This window comes from Charadrius vociferus, unplaced genomic scaffold (assembly GCF_000708025.1).
Source record: "Charadrius vociferus isolate BGI_N301 unplaced genomic scaffold, ASM70802v2 scaffold297, whole genome shotgun sequence".
NCBI classification, from domain to species: Eukaryota; Metazoa; Chordata; class Aves; order Charadriiformes; family Charadriidae; genus Charadrius; species Charadrius vociferus.
This window is the reverse complement of record NW_009649192.1, coordinates 601,407-612,802: the sequence shown is the minus strand read 5'-3', so window position 1 is coordinate 612,802 and position 11,396 is coordinate 601,407. Positions and strand designations below refer to the sequence as shown.

At 37.0% G+C, this 11,396-nt stretch overlaps 1 protein-coding gene across 1 annotated transcript in view; it reads left to right on the top strand.

Moving 5' to 3' along the window:
• The first annotated feature begins 1,111 nt into the window (after window positions 1-1,111).
• Window positions 1,112-11,396, top strand: part of SLC25A40 (solute carrier family 25, member 40) — a 17,212-nt gene continuing 6,927 nt past the window's right edge. Inside the window, exons 1-6 of the mRNA XM_009888968.1 lie at window positions 1,112-1,205; window positions 3,221-3,280; window positions 4,419-4,525; window positions 6,247-6,314; window positions 8,022-8,146; window positions 10,030-10,203. Coding sequence (XP_009887270.1) covers window positions 1,112-1,205; window positions 3,221-3,280; window positions 4,419-4,525; window positions 6,247-6,314; window positions 8,022-8,146; window positions 10,030-10,203 — 628 coding nt within the window. The remainder of the gene's footprint in view (window positions 1,206-3,220; window positions 3,281-4,418; window positions 4,526-6,246; window positions 6,315-8,021; window positions 8,147-10,029; window positions 10,204-11,396) is intronic.

Sequence of the window (11,396 nt, the reverse complement as noted above, 5' to 3'; positions counted from 1 at the left end):
GGCGGGGGGGCCCGGCGGAGGCAGCTCCACGGTTCTACTGTGGAAGGCTTCGCCTTTGGAGAATACAGCCCGGGGGCTCCTGGTAAACGGACTATGTATGCTGTTCTGGAAAGTTGGTTTTGTTATATAAGTTAAAAAAGATATTAAAAAAAAAAAAAAGACAATTTCCCTCCCCAAAATTAGTAGTTGTTAGTATCTGAGAGGCGAACTTTGGTTTATGCAGCTTAATCTTTCTTAGCTTTTATTTGAAACTTCGTAAAAATAGCAAAACGTGTTCCTGTGGATCAAACAAAAAGCTTAGACGAATAAAGTTACCACTGCACTTAGGCACAATGTGCATTTTGAAAGATGCGCCTTTATTTGTGGATTTTATGCCCTTAAAAGTTTTTATTTGTATTATTTTCTCCTGTCCTGGCTAGTTGCAGATACTGGGAATAATATAAGCCCCTTATTTTTAGATACTGTAAGTACATCCCTAAGGTACTGTAACTTTGCCTGTGCAGCCATGCAGCAGCACTTGTTCAAGGAATTAATACTTAATAGTAGCATTAAAACTATTTAGTCACTGTTTATTGCATGAGGAGCTCGCCAGCGGGTATAGTCATGACGAGTAGGCTGTGACTGTTGGCTCAACCAGGAGACCTCTCTGGATTTTCTCACAGGAATGACAGAAGCAAGAGGAGGTCTAGATGAATTATTCTGCTGTGCTACGGTTTATGGACCTCAGGCTGGGAATTTATCTTTGTACAGATTATTTACATGGTCCTAAAGCCTTTGTTGCAGCAAGAGGTAATACATAGTAAATATTTAATGTGGTTTACAAAAAAAAATATAAACATTGTAATTAATGTCAGAAGGATTTGAATGATTTATTGTCATTTAGAAAACTTCGATTGTTTATAAAACATGGGACAAATACTCTAATTTCCAAAAATTAGAGATGCTTGTAAACCAGTAGAAAACTAATATTCACATTATTGTTCCTTATACATAATGCATTAATGAAAATGTAAAGTATTTTTTTCCTTTGATTTTTCTGCAAGTTTTGAGCATAGTCTTGAAATATGTTTTGCTATTTCTTAACAGGCTTTTCTTCTCCGGGGATAAAGCCATGGCTGAAATGAGTGATAGCAATTTAGATAAACCAACCATTATTCAGCAAGCAATAGCCTCTTGTTGTGGAGCTATAATTACATCATTATTTGGTAAGGCAAACTATCAAGCTTGCCACAGAGAAACTTTGCAAAGTGATTACTCTTCAGTTTGACTCAGCATGATGTCTGCATATATACAGTTTATAAATTTCCACTAATACATTCAACAAGGATGGTTTTGGATAGTTTTCTCTCTTTTTTTTTTATTTTAACAAACGTGGTTAATTGAAATCTTTTGTGTCCCTGAGAATCTTTAACCATGTCTGAAAATAATATTAATTTTATTAACTTTTCATTTCTATGTCTTTTTTCCTCTTGGTGTAGTAATTGATTGCTTTCTTTCTACAGGAAACAAAATTAAGAATAAAAATTAATTTCCATACTTCCTGCTGGTTAAAAAATAGATTTTAAATAAAAGTCTACTTTACAGTACAAGACCCAAATTCTGTGAGGCTGTCCTCTGTGAAATGTCCCCTTCATGTTACCCTTCAGCAGTAACACTAATCTGCTGTGATGTCTTACACTGTCAAAGCTTTTTATTGTTCCTCCCCCTAGCCCCCCTAAACATTGCTTTTAAAGTTAGCTTTTTGTTTGTCTTTTAGACTTCTGGATAGTCTGCAGAATTCATCTGCTGCTTTATATTCAGTCATCTTGCTCAGGACCTCCTTCTCTATGCATACGTAAGGAGGCATTGGTTGGTTAGATTCAGCACTTCATGTTCCTTGGAGTTCTCCAAGCTCACTAGTGTATACTTCGTATTTCAGTTACTTTTTGGCTTAGCTGTTAGTTCTGACTTTTAACACGGATTATGCTGCAGGGTAATGTGCAGTTTTCTAAATGTGATTTTTTTCCCCCCCACAAAATTTCCAAATTTTTACAGAACAGGATCTTACCAGGAACCTGTTAAATTCAGTCTTTTTACTATCCGTCCTGTGATGATAGGTAAAGTAGCAAGCAAAGCTACATCAGACCTGTGGATTTTCCAACAAGGATTTCAACTGTGTGTACATAAGATGCTAATACAGTGTAAAGTGTTGGTATTTGAGACCTCAAGAGGTATAGGAGACTGGCTCCTTTCTGAAGTGGTAGCTGGGAGACGAGGCAGAATATGTGTGAGCAGCTAAAATGCTACTAGATGCCAAACATTAAGCCTCCGAATTGAGCTGTACGAGTCACATTTATATCCGTACGTTTAGATACGGAAATATCTGAATATTCAACCTCCTGTTAGTCAACTGAAACATCAGTAGAGAGCTAAGGTGTGAGTTGGTTGCCTGTGCATAGGACCGTGTTCAGTGAGACGTGCTAGATAGAGTATTTGACTTAGCCTTTAGCTGCTGCTTAGTAAGTAAGGTTGTAGAGCCTGTGTCGTTTCTGTCAACTGTGTAGGTATTTTGGATACCTTAAAGACTCAGATGGCACTAGCTGCTTGTATGCAGGGAACTGAATTGAGCCCTCAGTCAATATAATCAGCAGAGGCTGGTCACTGTAGTGTTCAGCATGTCTAGGCCTGTAATAATTGTAAGGGCTGGAGGGGAAGCAATGAAATGTTCACTAAACCTTCATTTACTTTTCTACAGCTCTAAAGTTTTAGATCTTGTCTACACACAGCAAAGAAGGGAAGTACATCATGAGTTTAACGTTTTTCTTTTGAACATTGCTATTACAGTCAGTTTATTGGAAAAGAATAAACACATGAAAAATGCTGTAATATTTTGCATGCTTGAGGCCAAAATCTGATCTCATGCCTTGTGGTATACTGCTCATAAAATGTTAGCAGCAGAGCAAAATAGCACAGGTTTTAGCACTTTCAGACAAGATGACAATGGTTTTTGGATGAGCTTTGTGTATCTCTTAATATTTGTTGTCTGTGCAACTGTTAGTAAATTAAAAAAGATACATATGGTCACTTGCAAACCATACAGGATTTGTAGTTCTCCTTTTTTCCTCTGCCTGATAACGTTGTAAAAAGTTAGAAGTCATAGAAGTTCATGGTGAGGCATGTGTACAGTTCTACATTTTCAGGGCATGCAGGGTGTTTCTAAATTACTTCTGTTTCATTTTAGTAACTCCTCTTGATGTTATCAAAACTCGACTGCAAGCCCAAAGCAATCCATTCTCCAAAGGTAAATAAATGCATAGTGTAGTGGAGGACACAGTTTGCTTTTTACTGTTGTATTTAGCTGATAGTTACCATAATGCTGAGCTACAGAATGTTTTCATTTGTTTCGCAATCGTAAGTGTGTGGGGGAAGCAACAGAACAATATATGCTGAAATTGCTAAAGAATGTGCCAGTGAACAGACACAATGGAAAAAAAAAAAAATCCCATAATTACAGAGCATTTTAAATGGGCTTTCGTGGCAGAAGGTACAACTATTACTGAGTTGAGCTTAAAAAAAAAAAGCTATCAATAAATAACTAAATATTTCATCAGAGGGCTTATGTAATCAGGCTGCTATACCAAAGTTCATCTCCTCCAAAATCCAGAGGCCTTTGAAAAACAGTAGTAAGTCTTATCTAAGTCACTTGCCACTTGGTTTCTAAATAGATTAAGACATTGCGCACTCAAAGATATACCAATGATTCCTACTATTTAGTTGTAATTAATAAATGAGATTTAAAAGGAAAGGAGATGACTGGTGCTCCGTTTTGTATGTGGAGATGAATATTTGCAGTCACACTTGTTGTAAATCAAGAAAAATACTTGTGCCTTCTATCCTTTTTTTTTAGTAAATTCTAAACCCTTCAGAAATCTGAAAATGTAAAGCTCAAGGTATGTTTGTATAATGGCAATAATGTTATATCAAACAGGTTCAAAGTACATGATGTAGAAGAAATCAAAAACAAGTAGAGAGGATGATCTGGTATAAATAGAGTCCAACCCAAGATATAATACTCCCACCTGTAATGTGGATGCTGAGGACACTTAATAAAAGCTTTAAAAGTCTGATGTTCACATAGTTACATACAGTAGTGACATTGAGGTCTTGCGTTGTTTTAGCTTTCAGCAGATGGTAGTATAACTTAAACATGTCTCCTGAAGCCTGTGAGGGCACTTTCATTTAGTTGGGCACTCTGAGGGGTACATTTGTTCCGTCTTTCCTTTTACTTAATTTGCTGTCATTGGCTTTCCAAGATTATTTTGCCCGTCTGTGTCTAACCAGAGATAAATCTGTGTTACTATTATATCCAGTTTGAAATTGCTGCTAAGTAAGAACAATCTTAAAAGCATTAACTGTATTCTTATACACCATTTTATTAGGAAAGTGTTTTGTATACTCCAATGGCCTTATGGATCATATATGTGTTTGTGAGAATGGGAACAGCAAAGCGTGGTATAAAAAACCTGGGCATTTCAAAGGGACGTTGGTAAGAACATTTTACATTTATATAAAACTGTATGTTGAAAACATTTTTAAGTGGCATGCTGGAAATGTATTGTTTCTTTTCAAGTTCTGGTAGAATCCGTTACCATTTCAGAGTGTGTTTGTGTGGTTACACTTTGTAATTTATATGGTGATTAATGATACTTTCTACAAAATACATATTCCTTCCTTAAGGTGAACAAGGGGGCAGCTGCATAGCTGTCCTTGCAGGATACTGGCTCTATGATTTTATTTTCCCTACTTGAGCTGTATTGCTAATAGTTGCTGATTGCAGCTACTGATTTTCTGTACCTGCTTACAGCTCTTCTGTCTGCAGATCTCCCATTATGCTCCTGAGCTGAACTAACAACACAGATAGTGTTTTAAAGTTAAGTTCATGTGTCTGGATCATGTGTTCTGGATCCATTGAAACTTGTAGGACTATCATTTTACCCAGACACTTGAAGCAGACTTGCTGTTGGACACTGTGATGCTTCTTCATTAATCAAGATTTTGTTTGACGCTGACATTAAATTACATATGATCAGGGATTTTTCAGAATTAAATTTCTAAGAAGAATGAAATGTTCGTGCAAAAGGTTTATTGAGCCGTTTTACAGTGTTATTTTTTTAAAAAAATTAATAACTTTGTAAGTTTGAATTTTTCAATTAACTTTACTATATAATTTTTAGAAAGTTGCTTAGTTTTCTAATTGACATGATTTTATGCCCATTTCTGCTGTGACGAGGTGATTCATGAAGACGAATGATTATCACGTCATTGGATCTCCTTTCATTTAAAAAAAAAAAAAAAGACTGCTGGACAATTGTGCAGTAAAGAAAATTGTAGTGGACGTGGCTGGTTTACAGTGATAGGGCTGTACCAATGTTTTGCAGTATCTGCCCATATAATTAGGAAGGTATATAAATATGCTGCTTAGTCATTGAATTTCTCTTTCTTTCCTCCTCTGCCTTTTTTTCCTGCGAGTCCTTTTTGTGGTCTGTCAGGCTCTGTATCTTTTGAGGCCCTCTGACAATGTCTGGTCTTAAGCTTATTCTAATCCATCAAATCTCAACCTCTTCCTCCAAATATCTAAGAAAATTAGGTATCCTGATATTAGGGAGTTTGTCTTTTTGATGGTGACTTCAGTTGAATGACCTTCAAAGTTTAGTGTTCCTCTGCTGTCAGTGGTCTGGGAAATCTATGGGACAGCTGTGATATTAATTGCAAGCCTCCAAGAATATGGTATAGTGTACATACATTACACATATGTGGTCATGTTGTCAGAGAAAGCAAGTAGTGAAGAATCATGGAGAGTTAGTTTCTATTTCGTGCCTAGAACTTTTGTTATGTATTTAAAAAAAAATTTAGTGGATTGTTGTGGGGAAGTTTCCACAAGTTGCTGATATGCTGTATTAGTTCTGAAAATCAGTTATTCACAGGGCTGTCAGTTACTGATAAAATCTTACTACTTTGGTCTTTTAAAGATGGAAGAAAAATCTTAATTTCAGTCACACAAATATTTCTCTTCAGGTCAGTGGAACTATTCATGTGATTAAATACAATAGCTAGTGTTAGCGGTATCAAAATTTGGATCTTACAATGATAAGCCATTTTAGAAACATGCTTTTTAATACATTAATTTTGTGTTCTGCCAGCTAAAATATATTACTGAGTACAAAAGTTTGTAGCTAATTATTGCTCTTTGCCTGGTTGTATTTTTAGGATGCGTTTGTGAAAATTATTCAAATAGAGGGAATTAAATCACTGTGGAGTGGACTTCCCCCAACACTGTAAGTTGAATGTTTGGGGTTTTTTTGTAACGTGTTAGGAATGATTGTTAAAAAAATACTTCATTACTTAGACAAATTATTATGTTTGTTTCTAAGTGATTTTAAAAATTTGGTAAATTCTGAAGTTACAGGTAATGATGTAATCAGTTTGATCAGAAGCATCTAGTCACAGTATAATTTTTGCGACATCTTGAGATTTCTCCTTGCAACTTCTTTGATGTATGCTCAGTAGTTAAGCAGAAACATCAGACTTTTTAGTCTGCCTTGTGGAGATGGTATCCTTATTGTAATCGTCCCCTCGATAGCATCATTGAATCATAGGATCGAAATTGAATGTTAGAGAGTGCTAGGCTTTGATAGATACATGCTGTCCTAGCTTGTTACTAATGACTTGCAATAAGCAACACAGCTGTTTCCACAGACAGTCTACTGTTACACCTTATTACCCTTACTCAATTTTTTTTAAAACATCTAACTAGGATCTTCTTTATTCCAGAATACTTTATTGGGTTTTATCCCATCCAACATTGTCATGGAAAACAGATAATTAATTTTCTCTTTACAAGAGGAATTTACATATTTAAATACTGTTATCAGATCTCCTGGTCTTCACTTCAGGGTAAACAGCACCAAAATGTTTTATCTTTTTATTCATATTGACCTGGTACAGATAGTAATTGATACCTCTATAATTATGTCCTCCTCCATAAACAATCCAGGAAAGTGGTCAAATCTAACACGTGTATTGAAGTTGTATCTTGTAAGACGTGAGGTGTTGCCCAGAGGAAAAGCACTGGTACGTTTTTGATTTGCACACACTGCTCAGTATATAGGCACAAAAAAAGCAAAACGTGGTGCAGCTGCAGCACGTGGCAATTTCAGTATGCAAATCTTGAGGACCTAACTGAACTAAGGGGTCTGTATTTTAGCCATGACAGAGAGGTTTTTTTCTTCAAGTTGTGTTCTGTACTACAGCAGAGAAGAACCAGCTTCTTGATTGGAGAGAAGTACACAGTTTTTAAAAGAAGATCTGAACTGTGGCTTTTTGTTTTTCCAAACATGACAGTCCACTGTTTTTTTGGTAATGGTGGTACATGCTATATTGGCACAGACATAACACAGAAATATAATTGTTATTTTAAAGTAAGATGTGGTACCTTACCCCTTGTTCGGGTTTGACAGAATGAGTATAAGATCTAGCTGTTGTTATTATAGTCTTTACTATGCTGGAATAGAAAAAGCTTATATTTACTCATCCCACATTGTCTTTCAAGTGGTAAGAATCACAAGTGTTGATTAAGATAGAGAAGATACTCTCCAATTGTTAAATTAATAAAAATTTAAGGTTAGTAGCTACTTGCGTAATGTTTTGTTTGGTTGCTTCAAATTAAAATCTTTCAATTCCATTCCTTTATCAAAATAATTCTGGAGCTTGTATGAAATAGATTTTGACTGAGATAATGCGCCATCATTTTCATTAGTTTTTTCTAATGAAATGAAAAATTAGAAAACTGGGAAATTCATGGATTTGAAACTCTGAACTAGAGGCAGGGAATCAAAGCCATGGGATTAATGCTTTTTCTTCATCCATCACACATAGCTGGAGATTTAACTTTTCCTTGTTTAAGCAGAATGTCCATACAAGATGGTTGAATTTATGCTCCTGCTTTCCTTGTATTAATTTAGATTCCCTCTCTTATATTGTAGAATAATGGCGCTTCCTACCACAGTAATCTATTTTACCTGCTATGACCAACTGAGTGAAGCTCTGAAATCTAGACTAGGAAAGGATGATGAACACATTCCAGTTCTTGCGGGTTCCTTAAGCAGATGTAAGTTGTCATCTGTTTAAAGGGAAAACTGAAATAAAATACTCGTATGCTGTTTTCTTGGTTTTATTGTTTTGTTTTGTTTTTAAAGTAAATTTGCTGTGGCTTTAAATTATCTGGAATAATGTGATTTATTTTTGCTGTTACACTTTCACTACATTCATAATTTGTTCAAAATTTTGTATTTCTAGACTCCTACCAAGGACAGTTTAATTTAAGTCTGTTCTGTCATGAATCTAATAATAAACATCATTATTTTCTATAACCGAAGCTACATAGGTAATTACAAGGAAAATGAAAATTGGGCTTGTACTGGTTTTACTGCTGTATGATGTAAAGGGGATTGGATTTGTTTTTTTATTTTCTTATTTTTCTTTGTCCTTGTCCCCATCTATTTTTGTAGAAGTAGCTCAGGTCATATATTTTTGGGCTTTCTTAGAAGACTCTGAGATGTAGTTCCATATTCTACTTGTGACAATTAAGAGGGGGACTGGAAGACTGACTGGTGGAAATTCTTATTCTGCAGAATTGTTATTCTGTAATGATGTGGCAAATTGTTCTTATTAGGCTGCTCCAGATTTTAAATTCACACCTCAAAGAAACCTTATCCAACAGGAGAAAAGTTCTTGGATCTAGTAAAATCGTTAAAGCCTGTTACATGTGTCATAGGAGCTTGTTAGTGAGGGGTGACTCACTGATCTTTCCAAGAGATACAAGAGAGTTACTTTATCAGATACAGATTGCCTGCTAAATATTCTTGGTAGTTTAAAATAAGGATGGCAAAGATGCTTAGAAGTCAATAAAAGCTTAATCTCTAACCATCATTTTTATCCTTAAAAAACCCCCAAACAAACCCCAAGCTCAAATGCTTCAAGTTACACTTTAAAATGGCAATTATTGAAAACTAATCTTTGTAAGTACTTGAAATTTGCACCCTATTTATGTAGTAAATCTGGAAATGAAGATTCTTAACATGTTACATGAACTACAATGGGCCAGTATTGAAAAAAGGTAGGTAGCTTGTGTGCCCAGAAAGTTTTAGGTACTGTGAACGTATATGTGGTATGGTTTGACAGACCCATAACAATTTGTTGTCCTTTAGGCAATCATTCTATCACCCAGTGACCCCTCCCCACCCGGGAAGGGGAATCAGGGAAAAGCAAGGAAACCCAGGAGCTGAAGTATAAACAGATTTAATAGAATAAGATAAGATAATTAACATTAACAGCACTAAAGAACCGATATTAATCCCGACACCAATACAGAATATGCAAAGATTATATTCAGCCAATTGTATCAGTAGGAAGCTGTGCACTCCCAGCAGTGGACAGCAAATGTTGGACACTGCGAGTGCTACAGCTTCAGGAGGAGGGGAAGGCCTCAGGAGTCTGGCACCAGGGCACAAAGTTCTCCGGATGGCAGACATCAAGGGAGAGAGAAGTTTGCAGCAAACTTTCTAATTTATAGTGAACGTGAAGTTGATGGTATGAAGTAATCCTGTTGGCCAGCTTGGGTCAAGTGCCTGGGTCTCACTCCTCCTCATCCCTGCACCTGGCAAGCTTGAAAACACTGAGACCTTGAGACCCACGCACCATAGCTGGCTGTAAAGTAAATATTTTCACAAATTCAGACACTGGAGTCTTCTAAAAGTGCAGTTTTCCCAAGTATTACAATAGAAATTAGTCCTGTGTTGCTCAAACCAGGACAATATGGTATTCTTATTTGGAAAGGAAACTTTGGGAATTATTTCAAGGAAAACGGGAGAGTTGAAAGGAATCAAATATATAAAGCAAGGCAAGGTGAGACCTGACTTTAATGTTCAGAAAATATTAACAGTAAATGTTGATTTAAAAAAAAAAAAAAGCCCATATTTTTCTCATTTGCAGTTGGTTCAGTTACTGTAGTGAGCCCCCTGGAGCTGATCAGAACTAGAATGCAGTATCGCAATTTGTCCTACAATCAACTGTATACATGCATCAGTGGTAAAGTGGCTACAGATGGATGGTTTTCCCTGTGGAGGGGCTGGAGTTCCACTGTTCTGAGAGATGTACCTTTCTCAGGTAGGGTTTATTTTCTGTGAAAGTTTGCGTTATGTGAGAAGATCTGGTTATGCATAATTCTTTTTGACTTATTCTGTGCTTTTAGGTAATTTTAATGGTTAGCTTTAAGAATGACTGAGGTTTACTTGTTCCCCTTTGAGTGTTTTTATTTATAAATTCTTTGAGGACCTGATTTTTTTTTTTTCCTCCCTTTTTGTTTGAGCATACCAGAGGGTTCATTGTTATGTTCCCTTTCTCTATACTTAGGCTGTTTCTTCTCATCTTTAGCTTATGCAATGTTTTTGCAGACTTTCGGTAGGAAATTTTCTCTGTGATAGGTATAGTGGCTATTTCCTTATGGAGAAACATGCTGTATCTAAGTGCTCTGATGCTTAATTCTGAAAACACATATAAAGGGAGAGTGACACAGTAGTGCCTTCAGGAATTTTTGTTAGCAAGGTGAATTAGTGTGTATAACTGCTCCAAAAAACATGAAGGTAGAGCACCACTCATTAGTAAAGCTCCAAAGCTGAAAGTCTAGAAGAAGAAGTCTGATACAGAGAGCTAGTCCTAGGGCTATTCCTTAAGATAACCAGGACAGAGTCTAGTTGGAGGTTAGTAACAAGTGGTGTCCCTCAGGGGTCAGTACTGGGCCCAGTCTTGTTCAACATATTCATTGATGATATGGATGAAGGGATAGAGGGTACCATCAGCAAGTTTGCTGATGACACAAAAATGGGAGGAGTGGCTGACACGCCAGAAGGCTGTGCCGCCATACAGCGAGACCTGGACAGGCTGGAGAGTTGGGCAGAGAGGAACCTTATGAAATTCAACAAGGGCAAGTGTAGGGTACTGCATCTGGGGAGGAATAACCCCATGCACCAGTACAGGTTGGGGGCTGACCTCCTGGAGAGCAGCTCTGTGGAAAGGGACCTGGGAGTCCTGGTGGACAACAGGATGACCATGAGCCAGCAATGTGCCCTGGCGGCCAAGAAGGTGAATGGCATCCTGGGGTGCATCAAGAAGAGTGTGGCCAGCAGGTCGAGGGAGGTCATCCTCCCCCTCTACTCTGCCCTGGTGAGGCCGCATCTGGAGTACTACATCCAGTTCTGGGCTCCCCAGTTCAAGAAAGACAGGGAACTGCTGGAGAGGGTCCAGCAAAGGGCAACGAAGATGATTAGGGGATTGGAACATCTCTCATATGAGGAAAGGCT